The 20,304-nt window shown below is 36.7% G+C and overlaps 1 protein-coding gene across 5 annotated transcripts in view; it reads right to left on the bottom strand.

Moving 5' to 3' along the window:
- Nucleotides 1–3,716: 3,716 nt before the first annotated feature.
- Nucleotides 3,717–20,304, bottom strand: part of NPHP3 (nephrocystin 3) — a 46,771-nt gene continuing 30,183 nt past the window's right edge. Inside the window, exons 17-27 of one of the 5 annotated variants that reach the window (XM_049870874.1) lie at nucleotides 16,804–16,968; nucleotides 15,307–15,401; nucleotides 14,631–14,753; nucleotides 13,008–13,197; nucleotides 12,596–12,837; nucleotides 11,514–11,589; nucleotides 10,652–10,779; nucleotides 9,481–9,721; nucleotides 7,798–7,923; nucleotides 7,150–7,265; nucleotides 3,717–6,599 (exon numbers count right to left, since the gene is read on the bottom strand). In XM_049870874.1, coding sequence (XP_049726831.1) covers nucleotides 6,419–6,599; nucleotides 7,150–7,265; nucleotides 7,798–7,923; nucleotides 9,481–9,721; nucleotides 10,652–10,779; nucleotides 11,514–11,589; nucleotides 12,596–12,837; nucleotides 13,008–13,197; nucleotides 14,631–14,753; nucleotides 15,307–15,401; nucleotides 16,804–16,968 — 1,683 coding nt within the window. In that variant the 3' untranslated portion in view covers nucleotides 3,717–6,418. Of the gene's footprint in view, nucleotides 6,600–7,149; nucleotides 7,266–7,797; nucleotides 7,924–9,480; nucleotides 9,786–10,651; nucleotides 10,780–11,439; nucleotides 11,590–12,595; nucleotides 12,838–13,007; nucleotides 13,198–14,630; nucleotides 14,754–15,306; nucleotides 15,402–16,803; nucleotides 16,969–20,304 lie in introns of those variants that run through there. The other 4 variants (XR_007515673.1, XM_049870875.1, XR_007515672.1 and 1 more) reach the window with 4 other exon arrangements.

Genomic DNA, 20,304 nt, shown 5'->3' with positions numbered 1-20,304 from the left:
GGACTTCTTCCTTCAGTACCATCAGTTCTTGATCATATGCTACCTCCTGAAATGGTTGAACGTTGACCAATTCTTTATGGTATAGTGATTATATTCCTCCCATCTTCTTTGATGCTTCCTGTGTCATTTAATTTTTTGCCCATAGAATCCCTCAGTATTGCAATTCTAGGCTTGAATTTTTTCTTCAGTTCTTTCAGCTTAAGAAATGCTGAGTACGTTCTTCTCTTTTGGTTTTCTAAGTTGAGGTCTTTGCAGATTTCATTATAATACTGTGTCCCTTGAGCCACGCTTCGAAATCTTCCATTTAGCTCTTTTACTTCATATTTTGTGTGCTTTAGCTACTCTCCATTCAGGTCCAAGGTTCAGAGTCTCTTCTGACATCCATTTTGGTCTTTTCTTTCTTTCCTGTCTTTTTAATGACCTCTTGCTTTCTTCGTGTATGATGTCTTTGCACAACTCGTCTGGTCTTTGGTCATTAGTGTTCAAATGCATCAAATCAGTTCCTGAGATGGTCTCTAAATTCAGGTGGGATATACTCAAGGTCGTATTTTGGCTCTCATGGACTTGCTCCAATAATTTTCAGCTTCAACTTGAACTAGCATATAAGCAATTGATGGTCTGTTCGGCAGTCGGCTCCTGGCCTTGTTCTGATACTGAGCTTCTACGTCTCTTTCCACAAATGTAGTTTGATTCCTGTGTATTGCATCAGGCGAGGTCCACATGTATAGTCACCATTTGTTGTAAAAAGATATCTGCAATGAAGAATTCATTGGTCTTACAGAATTCTATCATGCAATCTCCAGCGCTGTTTCTGTCATCAATGCCATATTTTCCAACTACCAATCGTGCTTTGTTTCCAATCACAGTAATTATCAATTCATCTTGATTGCATGTTTGATTAATTTCAGAGTGCAGAAGTTGGTAAAAATGTTTAGTTTTTTCATCTTTGGCATTAACTGGTTGATGCATAAACTTAATAATCTTATTAATTGGTCTTCCTTGTAGGTGTATGGATATTATACTATCACTAACAATGTTGTACTTCAGGATAGATCTTGAAGTGTTGTTTTTGACAATGGATGCAATGCCATTCCTCCTGTCATTCCCGATATAGTAAACCATATGATTGTCTGACTCAAAATGGACCATACTAGTCCATTTCAGCTTACTGTTGCCTAGGATATTGATCTTTATGCATTCCCTTTCATTTTTGACCACTTCCAGTTTTCCTAGGTTCATGCTTTGTATATTCCACATTCCTACTATTAATGTTTACAACTGTTTCTTCTCATTTCAAGTTATGCCACATCAGCAAATCACAGTCCCAAAAGCTTTACTCCACCCATGTCATTAAGATTGACTCAACACTGAGGAGGCAGCTCTTCCCCAAATTTTGAGTGCCTTCCAGCCTGAGGGGCTCATCTTCCAACACCGTATCAGACAGTTTTCTGCTGCTGTTCATATGGTTTTCACTGGCCAATTTTTTCAGAAGTAGAACACCAGGTACTTCCTAGTCTTAGTTTAGAACCTCCGCTGAAACCTGTCCACCATCGGTGACGCTGCTGGTGTTTGAAATACTGGCGGCATAGCTTCCAGCGTCATAGCAACATGCAAGCCACCATAGTATGACAAACTGACGGGCGAATATTTTTACAGAAGGTAACATTAACTGATGGATAATCTTCACTTAATTGTTATCTTTTGGGGAAATATATGACTTATATATGACTGTTGCTTGATGTCCCCTCCAACCAAATCAGTAATTCTAAAATTCATGTTCCACTCTAATAAGAAAACTTACTTCAAAGGAATATTGTAGACAGTTAAGAATTTTATTGAAAACTTAGCCATTAAAATGTGTTGGCCTCTTTTTTCTGGACCAGTCCGATACTGTATTCTGTTATTTTTCCAGAAATTCCATGTGGTTTGTTATCTGAGGATCATGGACAGTAAAGTATCACGTGATCCACAAATAAAGGGAGAAGGTCAAAGTATTGATTAGAGCTAGCAAGTATCTATTGTTTTTGGAATTGCTTTCTGTAAGAGAAGTGCCCATGACTAACTTGACCAATAATGAATTTAAAATAGCTAACCTTTAAAATAAAAACATCTCACGTGCTTCCTGATGACGTGCAGGCTGAAATGTAGTCACTGGAAAAATTTGTAAACCTGAGTATTATATATTCGAAACAAAGAAGGCAAGGGCAAATAAAAAGGAAGCTGTTCTCATGGACAGAAAAACAAAGGTGCTTTCTGAAAGTACAAACTATTTTATTCTTCACTGACCAATGGAAAAAAGTCATTGCATCTATGGAACATGTATCTGGATTCACTCTACTGAGGAGCAACAGATAAATTTAGGCTAAAATCAACCAGATTAATGTCCATCATATAGGTTGACTTTTGAATGTTGTACTTCATTTATATTTGACTTTCTAGGTAGTTAACTATTCAAAAAGGTTTGTCCTGAATGGTGGGCATAACAGAAGAGGCCTAAATTGCCTCTGCAATGACTGACATGTATCTACTCGTGACCACTAAACCATAAATTGATGAACTGGTGTTCCTGGAGTTGCATACAAATAATGAAAGCTTAGAGAGCCTTGGCTGAAATAAAGTTTCTAATGATTTGGGTACCAATAAATAGCGTCATAGCTACACCTGTATGTCATTTTGATAAATGAGTATTTGCTTTATGATATGAATGTCTAAACTGTATCTCTAAGAGAAAAATGTTAGTAAAAAATTAAAAGTACATTACCTACTTGTAAAATAAAGTTCTGAAAACAGATCTCAGCCCAGGTATCACCTATGTTCAATTTATCCATTTTGTGGCTGTAGAATATTGTTGTGATTCTTATGTTTACACTGAAGTCAGGAAAGCGGGGGGATAGTTTGTTCTACTCTTGAAACTTACGTTGTCTTGGTAGGTCATTTACCGTTTTTAAAAGACATGGTTGCATTCATCTGTAAAATACCTTTCCAAGTTAGTAGAAATGTTCTGAATTTCAAAAATACAGTCTTTCTAAAATAATTCTATTTCCTTGGAAACTCTAGTATACTAATTTGGTAAGGTTTTATTTATAATTTTTTAATAAGGCATAGTACCTAAACCTACCATTTTCTAAAGACCTTTTATCTGCTCTTAACGTGGCACCACATCATTATTGGGGTCTTACGTTGAACCAAATTTTATGTAACTTTTTTTTTTTTTGGTTTAAGATCTTTAATTAAAAAATATTTATTGGATTATTTTACCAAAGTCTGGTAACTGTTATCTGCCGCTACCTGGAGTGCTCTCTTGACAGTCTACATGCCATGAAAACTTGCATCCGGTTTATGTTTTTCCTCAGATGAACTTGGTTTCCTAAGAAGTCCAACATAGGTAGCAGTTGAGCGTGAGAAATTAATCCTCACTGCATACTGCATTAATAAATAAATCCATATTTCATCAGATTTGTAAATGCTGTTGTTTCTGATGTGAAAGATGGAAAAGCAGTCCTAAAGCTGCCTAAGCACAGAGGCTGTAAATTATGGTAAAACACAGTACATTCAGCTTTAATTCCTTCCTCATTGTTAATGGAAGTGAGTTTGTGGTACTTCTCAAATGTTTTTATGTGGTAGGGAAAATATTATTACGGGTTTCTTCTCATAAAAGTACTCTTTGCATACCTACCAACACAATGACCAACACAAAAGGTAATAACCATTTAATAGTATTTATTAGAAAAACTTTGACCTCCTCAAATCATGTTTTTTTTTTAATCTGTTTTCTGTAAAAATTGATGAAGATTATAACTACCATAATTTGGATACTACCAACTCACATTTATAACTGCATTGTCTGAAAGCTACCTTTTTCATTGTGAAGGGGTGTCTTGTATTTATACACTAAAACCCCAAAACCCACTGCCGTCGAGTTGATTCCAACTCACAGTGACCCTGTAGGACAGAGTAGAACTTAGAACTGCCCCATAGGGTTTCCAAGGATGTAGATCCTTATGGAAGCAGACTGCCACATCATCTCCTGCAGAGCGACTGGTGGGTTCCAACCACCAACCTTTTGGTTAGCAGCTGAGTGCTTTAGCCACTGTGCCACCAGGGCTCCTATTAATATACTAATTAATATATAATAGGTGTCTCTTACATTGTGAACATGATATTCTTATCTGAGAACCTCAAACACACATACACACACAGTTTGTCCCAGCTATTTTAATTTTTTAAGTAGGCATTCTAGATGAAAACATTTGAGTCGGTAGTACAGTAAGATCCAAATACATTATTTTTTTTGAAATACATACTTTAGAGTAATCGTCCCTAACTATAGTGAATTTTTACCATAAAGTCACTTTGAGTAATACAAGTTTCTGCTTTTTGTATGTTTTTCAAGTTCAAATTCTGTAGAAACAACGAATACATATTAAGCTGGTTTTTCCTTTTTTTCAGGGTTGTTATAGAGTACTGATCTCAAATTATTTCCTGAGGCAGCTTTTTAAGACTTTAAACTTGAAACATATATATACTAAATTACTTACACTACTAATAATCAAATTTCAGCCTCTAATAGCTGAATTCTAAAATCACTGGTATATAAATTTAATGATTTTGTGGCTTTCACTGCTGGCAAACCTACAAAGATAAGCTGTGGTCACATTTTATCTTCCTTTTTCCCCTTGCACTTCTCCCAGGAGGGGGAAGGGGGAAGGATGCTTATTTCATAAGATCCTACATAATTTCTTTTAAGTCACCACAGTTCCTTAAGAAGTACCCTGGTGGTGCAGCGGCTAAGGTGGTCGGCTGCTAACCAAAGGATCAGCAGCTCAGACCCACCAGCCACTCTGCTCTGCTCCGCGGGAGACAGGTGTCAGTCTACTTCCGTAAAGATCTACAGCCTCGGGAGCCCTATGGGGGCAGTTCTACTGTGTCCCAAAGGGTTGCTATGTGTTGGAATCAACTCGAGGGCAATAAAAAAAATAGGTTTTGGGTTATAGTGCCTTAAGGAGCCCTGGTGGTGCAATGGTTAATTGCTATCATGGAAGAAAGACCTGGAGATCTGCTCTCTTAAAGATTACAGCCTAGAAAACCCTATGGGGCAGTTCTACCCTTGTCACATGGGGTCTCTATGAGTTGAAATCAATTTGACAGCACTCAGGAGAGTGCCTTGGAGTTTTACAGTGTATATGCTAAGCAATATAACTACTTATGTAGAGAAGTTACGTTGCCTCTCAAACAGGTGAATAAGAATCACCTGAGGATCAAGCTAAACTGCAGATTCTTATTCAGTAGGTCTGGGGGGAGGCCCAAGAGTCTGAATTTTTCATAAGCTCATGGACCACCCTGTGAGCAGCCAGGCCTTAGTAGACAGCATTAACTGAAGCCCTATGAAAGTCAGCAAAGCTCCTCAAGTTGAGGAAACTACTCAGTAATGGCAACATTCAAGTCTTGTTGTAAAGTTTTTAATTATGCAGAACGTAGCCCTCTTGTATAATTGGCAGTGGAAAAAAACTTAAAATTGCACTTTTATTTTAAAACACTGAAGTATGGTTTTTATATCTTTCACCCTTAACAGTTAATACACATTGGAATCTTTTAAGTATTAAAATTATTACGATTTAAAAAATTATATATAAATACATCAAACAGCACAAAACATCCAAAATGCTGTAACATTTATAAAATCTATAAAAAGTACTTAATTTTCAGTATAAAAATGGCAGATTAAGTTTGAGGTAAATGAAGAAACAGATTTAGGCCACTTAATAATGTCATGTCCCTATTTCGCGAAGAGTCAAAGAATGCCAACGAGTTTGACCTGTTACTGTGTTAAAGACTTCAGACATTATGCAGATACACAGTACACAGTAATTAACAATATCCAACATAGAAAGCAAAGAATGCAAAGGGGTTGGCCCAATCTGCTCAAGGAAAAGGTAAAATAAAAAAAGGTAGTAATCAAGGATTCTCACTACTCGTTCTTTTCACTGAAGACAATTCAAACCTTTCATAAACATCCGTTAATCCCTCGAAACTTTTCTCTGAGGTAGAGAATGGGGCCAGACTAAAAGCAAGACAAGGCTAACATAGCTCTGAAGAGGTGAGAAGACTGATGGAACTCTTCAATTCCTCGTCTTAACTGCTCTGCCAGTTCTTGCAGAGAAGACCAATCCACCCTTCATGTCACCTTAAAATTCTAATGTCTACATCCTTGGATCCCACAGGATAGGCAAGTTAATTATTTCAAACAAAACTGACACAATCTCAATTCAAACATCAATGTAGTCCAATACAACTTCATACAAATATTAGTTAAATCACACAAATAAAAATGAATTTTCTTAAGAAGTTGTTTTTAAGTTTTAAATTCTAATGCTCAAATGTTTCTTATTTATCCTAAGGTGACTGGGCATTGTTGCTATTACCTTCGTCCTTGATGAAGGAAGACATTAGGAGAATGGGTGGTTTTTAAGCTAAACGTGTCTCCACTTGATGAGTGTTGTGAAGGAGCTTTTCCACCCAAAAGTGATGTTTCTGCTTCTTTTATTTCCATTGCCCTTTTATATAGTTCAGCAGCCTTTTCAAAATCTCCTTCTTCATAACTGTGAGAAAAAAAAATTCTTAAAATAAGAATTACTGTAACCTCTTAACAACTGTAAGTGACCTTATAGAGTACAGAAAAGTTGTGACTAGTTTCCAATGTTTTTTCTTTTTTCAGTGCATTCACTCAGCATCTATACCTCTGGGGAACATTTCAGGGTCTCATATGGACAACATGAACATCATGTAGTAATGGACGCAGTGAAATTGCTAAGGAAGTTAGCTACTCTGCATTGTGAGAGAAACACAAATGAGCAAGAAAGTCAACATGTACTTCATGGTAAATCAGCTCTGAGGACAGCAGAGCTAGCAATGTTATAAACGTGAACCATCCATGATACGCTTCTCTCCGCAGGATATGCACCCTTCACTTCACTTCTGGATACTACTTTATTACCTCTTGAAGTAGAGCAATAAACAACAATACCCCCCACCCCCACCAGGAAAAAACCTACTCTCCAGTAAATATGTTCTGTTTTCTATGATGAGTCAAATTAAAGCTGTCCCTAAAGAGAGTTGGGCTGTATCAGGGAAGTGAAAAAAAATTCTTACCTAAGCACAGCTAAATTTTTTAACGTTTCTCCAACTCGAGGATGCATCCGGCCCAGGCTGTCTTCATAAATCTTTAATGCTGTTTCATATAACGGCAAGGCTTCAATGTGTTTTTTCTTATTAAAAAAAAGTAATAATGCTCACTTGAATACCTTGGGTTTATGAAATTATTATTAATGTATTCTAGACTAAGCTGACCTACTTTGTTAAGTGCTTCAAAAACATCAACATCCCTAAAAGATCTGGATAAGCAGATTAATTAATGAATAGTCATAGTGGGAAAAGCATTGTAACAGAAAATCAGAAAATTTAATTTTAGTCCAGCAATTTAAGCACAAACCTGTTTCTTTACTGGCCAGTGGGTACCACACCTGTTCCTTACCCATCACAGGCAAATGCCACAAGCTTAAAAATAATATTATATGTAGAGATGTAGGAGCTTCCAGAATATAAAATAGTAAGCCTATACTGTAAACTAAAAGTCAGCGTTTTACAATAAGAGGAAGGGACCATCTTCCTACAAATGCAACTTCAATAACTTCTCAAGTAGATAATAACCTTACATTTTCTTTAATTATTTTTACTGTGCTATGCCTAACTCATGTTTACCTTTTATACCTTAAATTCATTCAAGTGGGAGGAACTTACCATTTGGCTATAAAGAACAGCTAAGTTCACCAAGGCAGTAGCTACACTAGGGTGCTTTGGGCCAAAGGATTTCTGTCGAATTTCAACAGCCAACTCATACAAAGGTACAGCCTTGTCAAGTTTCCCCTAAAAAATGAAAGGGAAATCTAATAAGAATATTAAGGCAATGAATATTATCATCCCCTAAGTCCCTTCCACATTTAAAAAAAAAAAAAAATTTATTTCCTTCTACTAAAAGTTGGGCAGAAACAGCAACAACGGACTCTATATTACTAGCATATCAACTTCAGGGCCAGGGCAACCAGAGGGTCCCAGGAACTACGAGGACTATCTATGTAGCTCTGTAACTGCACCAAGTCAAGGTCAGCTTCTCACTTTTTTTTTTTTAAGAATAGTTACAACCATGATTTCAGGGGACTTCTAAGTCAACTGGCAAAATAAAATCTATTAAGGAAACATTCTGCATCCCATTTAGAGAGTCGCGTCTGGGGTCTTCAACGCTAGCAAGTGGCCATCTAAGATGCATCAATTGGTCTCAACCCACCTGGAGCAAGGAAGAACGAAGAACACCAAAGACACAATGTAATTATGAGCCTAAGATACAGAAAGGACCACATAAACCAGAGACTACATCAGCCTGAGACCAGAAGAACTACATGGTGCCTGGTCACAACCAATAACTGCCCTGACAGGGAACACAACAGAGAACCCCTGGAAGAGCGGGAGATTAGTGGGATGCAGACCCCAAATTCTCTCGTAAAAAGACTAGACTTAATGGTCAGAACTGGACCTAGAAGGATCCCGGAGGCCATGGTCCCCAGACCTTCTGTTAGCCCAAGACAGGAGCCATTCCCAAAGCCAACTCTTCAGACAGGGATTGGACTAGACTATGGGATGGAAAATGATACTGGTGAAGAATGAGCTTCTTGGATCAAGTAGACCCATGAAACTATGTTGGCATCTCCTGTCTGGAGGGGAGATGAGAGGGCAGAGGGGGCCAGAAGCTACCCGAATAGACACAAGGAGAGAGAGTGAAGAACTGTGCTATCTCATTACAGGGAGAGAATTAGGAGTGTAAGCAAGGTGTATGTAAATTTTTGTAGGAGAGACTGACCTGATTTGTAAACTTTCACTTATGGCACAATAAAAATTAAAAAAAAAAAAAAAAGAGAATAGTTATAAAAATCCCAATTATAGAAGGCTATGGCAAACTATTATATGGCAAAAAAAGGGTTACATTTAATTGTATGCAAAGCCAAGAAAGGGTGAAATAAAAATGCTCATTTAATCAACTAAAAAGATCCCTCATTAAGCCCTGACAGCTGAGTGGTCTGTTATGTGAAGGACTGCTTTACACAACAAACTCAATACTACTGAAATTTCAGAACTTCTGAAGTATAATAAAAGAACAAGTTCTAATTACAATGCTGATGAATGCATTTGTATTTGGAATGTATTTTAACAAAACCAAACCAGAATCTTAGTAAGTCTGTGAAATAATATTTTTAAATGTTCTAATCAGCTATTTGTGAAAAAATTAAATATGATTTAAATGTTCAGATAAAATAATTTATCCATCAGATGACAAATTATTTTCCTGATAGTAATTACGCCTTAACTGGTAAAAAAAAAAAAAAAAAAAAAGAGTATTATAAAACACGTAAGCGTGCGAGGACTGCTTACCATTTTCTTATATAAGATTGCAAGGTGCTTCACTGTATAAGCCAAAGAAGGGTGATCAGGTGCTAATGCTCGTCTCCGAATGTCTAAAGCTCTTTCGTAGAGCTCTTCTGCTTTATCATACTGTTTCTTTTCGTTGCATAGAGCGGCCAGATTGTTCAAGGACTGGGCACAGTCAGGGTGGTCTGGTCCTAGAACTCGCTCCCTCATTTCTAAGGAACGCTTCAGAAACTGCTCGGCTGTGCTATGAACAAAATCCCAAAATGGATGAGAAGCTGTTTATCCTCTAGTGGTCAGAATTCCTAGCCCTAGTTAAGTAGAGAACGGAAACATTTTTATTCTTAAAGCCAAGATAATTAAAACGAAGGATTTGACTCAAAATTCTCTCTTTCCCACCCCCATCCTTTCCACCCCTTTTCCAAAAATGAAAAATGCTTTCCTGATAACCGAGGGCTAGTGTTTCTGGCAGATTGCCTCAATTCTCCACTACTCCTCAAAGCTAAACACCATAAATATTTTCCAACACCAATGTTTTACAACCATAATTATTAGGCCTAACGAAACAAACAATTTTGTCACTCACTCTCTTCCTTCAAGGTTCGTTCTAAATAATTTTTAAAAGTACTTTAAATATTTTTTAAAATTATTAAAAATATTTAAAAATTACTAAATAAAAAAGCCTTTTGTGAAGTGGGTTAAACACTTGTTAAATTTTTTGGACATCCAGAAGTGTCAAATTTGTTATATTTTTCTGACATCCAAAAAAGTCCAAACATACTTTTTTCATAAAATATAAATGCCATTTTGGTTTTTCTATGTCCAAATAAACTGAATAAAACTAGCAGCCATCTATATTTTCTTTATTCTCCATTAACCACAAGTTTCTTTTGGGAGGTTTCATGTATAATAGCTACATAAATCACTTTTCATAAATATATAAACGTACTATAGAAGCTACAGAATAACTTTTGAAGTACTAAAGAAACAATATGAAAAGAAACAAAGTAGAGAAAATGCCAGCATCTTTGTTAAGTATGGCTATGTGCACAACATAAAATCAAACATGAAATTTGGCATGATTTTTTCTAGCTTTAAAGGTGACAGAAAAGTACAACAGCTTTGCATCTCAGAGACAAAATGGATGCCTATTTTCACTATTAACTATGGTACTCACTCCAGGTTATTCTGAAGATAGTAGAGAACACCCAGCTCATTGAGGGTCCGAGCATTGTCAGGTGTGTCCTTACCTAAGGTGAGCTCCTCTAACTGTAGTGCCCTGCGACGTAAAAGGGCAAACCCATACTGCAGCAGACACAAACATTAAAAACAATCACTAAGTAAGTGTAATCCTTAATTCTGGGCTCTAAAAAATCCTTTCTCCTTTTTTCCCCTTTGAAGTAAAAGACAATTATTTTAAGTATCATAATTAGCCTAATGGTAATTAAGAATACACATTTCCACAGGGCATCACAGTCTAAAATTCATTATGAGATCTTTGAGCCAAGTGAACTATACCACAAAGTGTTTCAAAAGATCTGGAAAAAGAATTAACTTGCAGGTATTAATCCCATTTTTAAACACTTAAACATCAGATACTTCAAACCGCACATAGCATTTGAAGTTACAACAAAGGAACGTGCAATGTTTAGGTTTTATCAGCAACTCAGAAAAATGAAAACTATCTTTTTCACTCAATGGGAAGAATTTCTCTGCATTTGAATCTAACATATAATATTAACTAAATTTCTTTTTCCAGTTCTTTAACAAAAAGAATTGAACCAGCTTTGAAGTCCATCTTGCAAAGTCGAACCTTTCAATGAACTTCAGTTTCACTTTTTAAAAGTTTACTATCGTATTTCCCAGTAAGAGTGGTACTTAAATACACGTAAACAAGAAAATGTTAGAACTTTCCTAGAAGTCACTTTAAAATTTAAAACTCTTAAACATGTGAGGTTTATGCACCTATATTATTGATATTCAGAGATGCTGTTCTCCTCTTTGGTTCAAAACACAACACAAAAGAAATCTTTCATTACCAAGTTGCCTTTTCTCTTCATAGCTTTTTGGCGAATTTTAAAGGATTTTTTCCTAAAATGTTCAGCTTGTTCATATCTTAAGAAAAAAAAAAAAAAGTAAGTCAAACAAAAGATACATGTTCAAAGTATCTCACTTCAGTGAGATGAAAGTACTCCTTACCTACTGTAAAACCTTTGACTATTTAATACAGCACTGCTTCTAGAAGTGGTATTCATATGGAATTATAAATCTCTAACAAAGAACTTCATAACACAAAATCTGACGATACAAATCTAGTCCTTCAAGTAGCTGGCATTTGACTGCTGTTTGAATCTCTAAAGGGCAAATGAACTAAATGAAAATCCAAAGTTTATTTGCATAGGTCACCTTCTTCTGTCAAATATATGTCTGGGATTCACACAAAATTTGTGAGAAATAATACTTCTAAGAAGTTAAGAAAAAGTTCCAATATGTATCAGTGATGATGAAGCAGAAGAAATGATTTCTGAAAGAGGAAGACATGCCATTCTGGGGTGCCTAACAAATATGTGAAACTTTATATTATACCAGGGGTTGGCAAACTTTTTCTATAACAGGCTGGACAGTAAATCTTTTAGGCTTTGTGGACCACATGGCTCTGTCACAACTATTGAGCTCCACCACTGTGGCACAGATGCAACCACAGACAATATGTACATGAAAAAATGTGGCCGTGTTCCACTCAAACCTTATTTATACAATGGGGGACTAGCTGGATTTGAACCATGGGCAACAGACAAGCCCTGTACTAAACTAAGTCATACTCTCAATATTACAAAGCTCATCAGTGAGTGAGACAAGATTCAGACCCAGGACTATGACTCCCAAGTCTATGCATGCTCTATGCTCCACACATTATCAACCAGAAATGAGTCTCGCAGTTTTAATTTTCTCTGTTTAGCCTGTGAAAACAGACCAGGAAGTATTATTTGAACATGGTGCATTCCAAAGAATACAGAGTAAGGAAAAGTTACATAGCCACAAAACAAGCCTATCACATGAGTACATTAAAACGTTGAAACTCCCCCTCATAAAACCGGAGTATTCTGGATCTAAATCTTACTTATTTTGTTTCTGGTACAACGTTGCGAGTGCCTCAAGTTCACGAGCAACATGTGGATGGTCCGCACCATAAGCATTTTCTGAGATTTCCAATGCCTGCTTATACAGCTGTTCTGCATTGCCAAACTTCTTCCACTGCACGTAAACACTTGCCAGTTGGTGGAGAGACCGAGCTACTCTTGGGTGATCTGGATCTAAAGCTGTTTCTCGAATTTCAAGAGACCTCTGCAAAGGCACAACAGCCTGGAAAAAGGTTAAAGGCCATTTAAAGTGATTGAAATGCTCTAAGACCTGTCATCTGATTACCATTCAAGTTCTTAGCACAACAAATGAAAGCTCCTTGGAAGAAGGAGAGAGGAGTAAACCTCAGACCTCAGGAAAACCCACTGTCTCTGACTCCCTGATGAAGTTACCTGACTGAGAAGACCCAGATCCTTGAGAAATCGCCCCAGGGTTTCATAAAGATCAGCTAAGCAATTCATGTTCTCCTCGCCTTCACAGTTTTTCTCATACTGCTTCAATGAATCAAAATATTCTGTTGCCATCGCGCTTTTATCTTTGCCAACAAACTGCCAATAACTCAGCAACTCAGCAAAGTGTCCTCTGTTGCAACAAATAACAGTAATTTCATGAAAAACAAATTTTAAAACACACTATATGGTGAAAATGTCAGAATTCCTATCAAGTTATTGATAATTTGTTAGTAGGCAAGTACAGTGCAGTGAGGGTAAACTGTAGACTGAGATGGTCATCTAAGTTCCACTGCTTTCTCAGTTGTATGACCACGAGCAGGCTGTCTGACTTCTTACACCTCATTGCTCTTATCTGCAGAAGTGAGAACCCAACATTACTTGCCTCAGGTGTTACTGTAAGGAGATAATGCCACACGGTAAGTACTCCCCGGATGGCTGTTATCACTGATATCAGTATGGTTGCTCACTAATGGGAATTTATTTGAATCCTTTTTAGACATTTCATGATAGTCAACTGCTGAGCTCATCCAAAAAATTATTTTAAGTGATAAAAAGTAGAAAAGCAAAAACTAATGAAATACAGGCAAACTGTCAGGGTATCTACTTTTCATTTCCATCAAGGAATTTAATGATAAAAGTAAGCTTATTCATCTGTGAGGATATTAAGTAGGATGGGACAGCTGGTACACTAAAGAATGAATTCAATTTCCAAGCAGCCATGAAAAATTGGAATAGAGGTCAGAAATAATATAAGAGGTGCAATGAAGAAATTTGAGAGCGTTCACTCAGGAGCAAAATCAAGTATGCAGTTCTATCAGGAGAAATGACTCCATTTCTAAGTGAGGCAGTAAAATCCTCATGAGGCTTGTAGGTCAGAAGCTTGGCTCATAAAATGGTGATTCTGTCCTGACAAAAGAGACATAGAATACACTTATGAATGACAAGGTATTCCTTTTTTTGAAAATCACTGCCAGTCAGCTTCTATTTAGAGCCCAAAGTCTGGACTTAAGGCCATACTTTGAGATATCTGAAGGCCCTAAGGGGTAGACATTATGAGCCACCTATCTGGGTGGTTAAGATTTAGACATGCTTAAAAGCAAGAACGGGAGCCCTGGTGGCACAGTGGTTAAGCGCTTGGCTACTAACCAGAAGGTTGGTGGTTCAAACCCCCCAGATGCTGCATGGGAGAAAGATGTGGCAGTCTGCTTCTGTAAAGATTACAACCTACTCTATCCTGTAGGGTCACCATGAGTTGGAATCGACTCAACAGTGATGGGTTTATTGTTCTGGTTTTTAAAGGCAAGAATTGGAGGATAAAGCTGTCTCAGGAAGCATGTTGGCTCTGATTTTATGAAGCAACAATACCCTTTTTACGTGTCCTCTTGGAAAAAGCAGATCTCACGGCGTATTTCCAAACTATGTTAAAACTTCTCCCACACTGCTTTGTATCTCAGGTACCACTGAAACTGGATGAATTTTTAAACTGAAATGCCATTTTTTTCCTTTGTTAAACTGAGCAGCTATTTAACTCTGTTCTTCTGTGTTCTACTCTAAGTTTCTTACCTTTTATAAAGGTTTTGAGACACAAAGAGATTGAGCAGGCAATCCTGCAGCTTCTGTTTACTTCCCTGCTGCTGAAAAAGCCAAGGGAGTTCATCCGCGCTTCTCCAGGTCACTCTGTCCTGACTGTGTGACAAGAGGGTGGACGGCACTCAGTAATGGCTTCCCACAACGGGACTGCTTCCAAAGGCTTCCCAAAAATGTTGATGGGAGAAAAACGGACAACATACACCCTAGCTCTTAAAGTATAATCTAGTACCAAGACAGGTCAAATCAGAAACTCTGCCCATCTAATGATACAAATAAGTTCAGTGAAATTCAGGACCACTAACCAAACTCTAAAGGCATTTTTCTAAAACTGAACTATGAAAAAAAAATCATCAATGGACTCAAATATACACGCACAGATACACACACACTTTTTTTAATCTACTTAATTGGCATAAAATAATAATAAAACAATCCTGAATTAGTTTTGGTTAAGTTTAAATCTTTAGCAAAATATTAAAACACTTACTTATATCATCTTTTGCTTTTTTGACATTAACAGAATAGGGCTCGGCTTTAATCTCTTTCGTAACAAATTTTTATATGTAAAGTTATAAACCGAGAGCTCGGAGACACAAAGGCAGAGCGTGCTGTAGGAGTTACGGAAGAACAACATAGATGTTTATAGTACCTCAGCTGCATGGTGAAATATTTGATTAGCCTTTGCCTATATGAAGAAACAACGGCCGCACCTTCCATATACTCCAATCTTACTGTTTCCCAAGCCTAGAGAAAAAGAAAGAAAAATACTGCATTCTATTTTCTGTGAGTCACTGCACATCTAACAACGAACTTTTAAAAAGGAATTTATAATTATTTCAATTTTATAATTGTATAGCAGAATGACATCAGGAGAGTTTTAAATTCACGATATATTTATGTGATAAACTTGATTATTAGAATAAAATTTCCTATATTAATATTTTAAGAATTTAAGATAAAATTTTATTTAAACGCCTACTTAATACATTAAAAATCTCAGAAATGTGGAGTGAAAAAGTACTAAAAAGAGTAAAATATATTCAAGAGACACATAATAAAGGAGAAAATTAAGTCAGCAAAATCGTAAACATTCACAGCCGCGAATACACAACATTCTCAAATAAAAGATTTCATTGGTAACTGTATACATATATAAATCAACCAAGGCAGTGCAGATGATAAAAATGCTATTAGCCAACATTTACTTAAACCTTTACTGGATGTGTACAGAATGCTCCTTAGAAGCAAGGATGGCGAGACTTTGTGTCACATACTTTGGACATGCTATTGGGGGGACCAGGCCCAGGAGAAGGACATCATGCTTGGTAAAGTAGAGGGACAGCGGAAAAGAGGAAGATCCTCAATGAGATGGACTGACACAGTGGCTGCAACAATCAGCTTAAGCATAACAACAATTGTGAGGATGGCACAGAACTGGGCTGTGTTTCATTCTGTTGCACAGTGTTGCCATAGTTGGAACTGACTTGATGACACCAAACAACAACAATATATATGTATATGTATATGTATATGTATATGTATATGTATATGTATATGTATATGTATATGTATATGTATATGTATATGTATATGTATATGTATATGTATATGTATATGTATATGTATATGTATATGTATATGTATATGTATATGTATATGTATATGTATATGTATATGTATATGTATATGTATATGTATATGTATATGTAAAGAGCCCCACTGGTGCAATGGTTAAGCACTTTGCTGCTAACTGAAAGGTCAGTGTTCAACCCCGCTAGCCTCGGAAGAAAAGATCTGGCAATCTGCTCCCATAAAGATTTTAGCCTAGGAAACCCTATGAGGTGGTTCTACTCTGTCCTGTAGGGTCTTTATGAGTTGGAATTGACTTGATGGCACATGACAACATATGTATATATGTAATTATATCAGGAATTCAATGAAACATCAAATGGAAAAATATTTTCTATTTCAGAAAGAAAATACTTTTTAAAGTAATAGCTACCACATAAAGGTACTACATAAGTATACTATTAGCCAAATTTTATACCAATTTTAGACTTCAATTTTGTCTTGTAATTTAAAATAATATAGCACTGTCAAACCATGCAATCATATATATATTTTTAAATATTATTAAAACATTTACCTGTAGATGTTGAAACTTAAGCAAGCCACAACCATAAGTCAATAAACACATCTTGTGTAAACTGTGAATAAGGGAGGTCAAGACAGCCCAGGACATCTCAGGATAGAGTTCCATCAGCTCTGATTCACTCACACCATTGTGACTAACATTGACGAGGCAAAGAATCTAGATAGAAGAACCAATTAACGATTAAAAAGCACCTCCTTAACTTATAAAAAAAAAAAAATAGCCATGAAAAACGCCACAGTAATTCCTTTAGACTTATTAACTTATTCACATTTACAATTCTAATGATTTATTAAACTAAGAAGCAGATTTCACACAATAAAACACTCTCCCAATAGGCATTAATCAACAAAGAGTGTGAATATATAAAATCTATCGCACCAAGGAAAACGCACACAGACAAAAAAGTTTGGTGAAGATTAAAACTGCACGGATTATTAAGGTGATGAGAGTTCCAAACCTGGGAAGATGGTGGACTATCCCCCCTACGACAGACGCCTATTAATATGAGATGATGTATAACAAAACATTTCTAAATGCAAAGTTGAAATTGCAAAAAAGAAAGGTGTCAGAAATGAAGGGGAAACTGAAACTCAGAGAACTGAGTGCTGGTGTGATGGAGCTGCTGGCCTTGGGAAAGGGGGAACAGAGGATGGGCAGCAGTCACAGTAATTTAAGGGCTTGGGTTTTCACACCCACAGTGTGGATGGAAGGTGAGCCCTTAAGCCCTGAGAGGCAAAGGGTTAGAACTAGAATGCTTGCAAATTGCTAGGACCTTTGAAAGGCTGTACCCTCAGTGAAGCGGTGCAAGAGAAAAACATCTGCCAACAGACACGAGAAGAAGATAAGGAAGCTTGTGGGCTTGGGGCTGAGATGAGAAGTCAAAATTTCAGCAACTGCCAAGCTGAGAAATTAACATAAAAGTGGATCTAGGTTCAAACTATAAGAGTTCAGAAAGGTTGCTAGACATAAAACATATTTTCAATAGAAAAAAAGAATATACTAGCAACAAAACAATTAAAAATGTTACTTTACAGGATATTCAGAAATGCAGTTTAATAAAAGATGGGCCTTCATGGAGAAGATAAAACATTAAAGAAGATAAGGAAGTGGAGACCTATTGAGGTTTCCATTTCCACTGAGACAAAGACTCATCATAATTCTCCCCAACTTAGTCTCTAAATTGAATGCAATTCCAACTAAAATCCCAAAACGGGTTTCTGTCATGGATTGAATAGTGCCCCCAAAGAATATGTGTCGACTTGGCTAGGTCATGATTCCCACTATTGCGTGGTTATCCACCATTTTGTGCTCTGATGTGATTTTCCTATGTGCTGTAAATCCTAATGTCTGCCTGTGGTTAATGAGGCCAAGACTAGGCTATGTTAAAGAGGATTAGCATGGGACACAACACCCTTACTCAGGTCACAACCCTGATCCAATGTAAGTGGAGTTTCCTTGGGGTGTGGCCTGTATCACCTTCTACCTTACAAATATAAAGGAAAGAGAAGCAAGTACAGAGATTGGGACCACTTACTAAGAAGAAAGCAGAGCCTGCAGCAGAGTGCATCCTTTGGACCCAGGATCCTTGCGCTAAAAGCTCTTAGACCAGGGGAAGACTGATGACAAGGACCATCCCCCAGAACTTACAGAGAGAAGGTCCCTGGGGCACTGCATTCAGACTTGTACTCTCCTAAACTGTGAGAGAATCAATTTCTGTTTGTTAAAGCCATCCACTTGTGATATTTGTTATAGCAGCACTAGACAACTAAGACAGTTTCCATGGTACTTGCTGAGCCAATTCTAAAAATACATATGAAAAACTGGCCAAGGCAAATGTGAAAAATAATAAATAATAAGAGATGACTTGCCCAACTAAACATCAAGGCTTACTTTAATGCTCTAATAACTAAGACCACATGGATTTGGCAACGGATCGGCAAAATTAGAACAGAAATGCCTAGACACAGACGCACGTTTATATGTGAGGTTGACCTTTGACAGGTGACATTACAAATAACTAGAACAGATGTACTATTTAGTAAAGCGGATGACTGGGTAGCCATACAATAAAAGATTAAAAAGTAGATTCCTTACCTCACACAATAAACAAAAATAAATTGACATAAATTCAGGACTTACACATGATGAACAAAACTATAAAGCTTATTTAAGTATATATATATATATGTGCACACTGACACAGTTGATTCTCATTACTCAAGGTGGTTATGCTCTAAAAAGTCAGGGTAAACACTGGATTATAGAATACTGTATTTCCTAGAGGAAATACAGGGTTAGGTTCCTGTGAGCCTCTGAGCACCACATTTTCATCAACTGGTCAATAAATAACCTTGTTTCATGTGTGTTTCTGTTTAAAGACACCTCATTTAATATAAATTGTTGATTCATGAACACTAAGCTCATGGCCCACAGCACTATAACTCACGCCTGAACGAAGTTTAACCAAGACCAGTACCTTCTCTGTAAGGCACATCACAGCCTTCTTGTGCTTAGTAGCAACACTAAACAGCAATTCAGCACTATGCTTGGGGGCCACTTTTAACAGTAAAATCACCAACAAAGCTCAAAAATTACAAAAAAAAAAAAAAAAAAAGGCACTAAATAGATCACAAAAAGGACACTTCTTTGCAGCACAAGAGCTGGAACAAGGAGGCAGAGTGTAACCCTGTCTGACCTCGGGTGGGAATGTCAGCATCAAGCAACTCAGATTTTTCACTGCTCCACATGTGCCCACAAGGAACTGCGAAAGCACCATGCATAATGATTTTGGGGTTACAAATACATTTTATCGAGTAGGCAAATTTGCACAGACGGAATCTGCAAATAATGAGGACTGACTGTATATACGAACACCTTTACGATAGCAAAGGACTTCTTAAACAAGATGAAACAGGTATAAATCATAAAGGAAATGTTGATAAATGAACTGTATCTGAATAAAACTCTGTATTATGAATGATACCATAAAGTTTAAAGACAAAAACAAGAGGAAAAAGACATTTATTTGCAAACTCTATAACAAAGAATTTATATGTAGAAAGCAGAATATTTAAGAACTTTTATACATCAATGAGAAAAAAGACAAACCACCCCATTAAAAACAAACAGGTAAAGAACTTAAAATGTCAATTTACATAAGAGGAAACAAAACTACCCCCTTATTTTTATGCAAACAATACACGCCTTCTATATTTGTCTGTCAACTGCCCCTCCCCTCACCAAGGAAGTATTTTCTATATGTAAAAAAAATTGGCATAGCAGTGATCACAAAAATACTTCAAGGCAGGAAGGGCATGGTTGGCAAACAAATGTAGAAGCTGTGTGTTATCTGCGTAAAAATGCTGTCGTCAACAAACATGAAAAAAGTATAGATCTCAATGGTAATGTGGAAAATGCAAATTTTTCTGATAGCACTTCTGGTCACATGCACACTATGGCTGGGAGCATTCCCGTATATGCTTGAAATGTATT

This window comes from Elephas maximus, chromosome 27 (assembly GCF_024166365.1).
Source record: "Elephas maximus indicus isolate mEleMax1 chromosome 27, mEleMax1 primary haplotype, whole genome shotgun sequence".
Classification (NCBI taxonomy): domain Eukaryota; kingdom Metazoa; phylum Chordata; class Mammalia; order Proboscidea; family Elephantidae; genus Elephas; species Elephas maximus.
The sequence above is the reverse complement of the archived record's forward strand: the minus strand, read 5'-3'. Positions and strand labels throughout refer to the sequence as shown.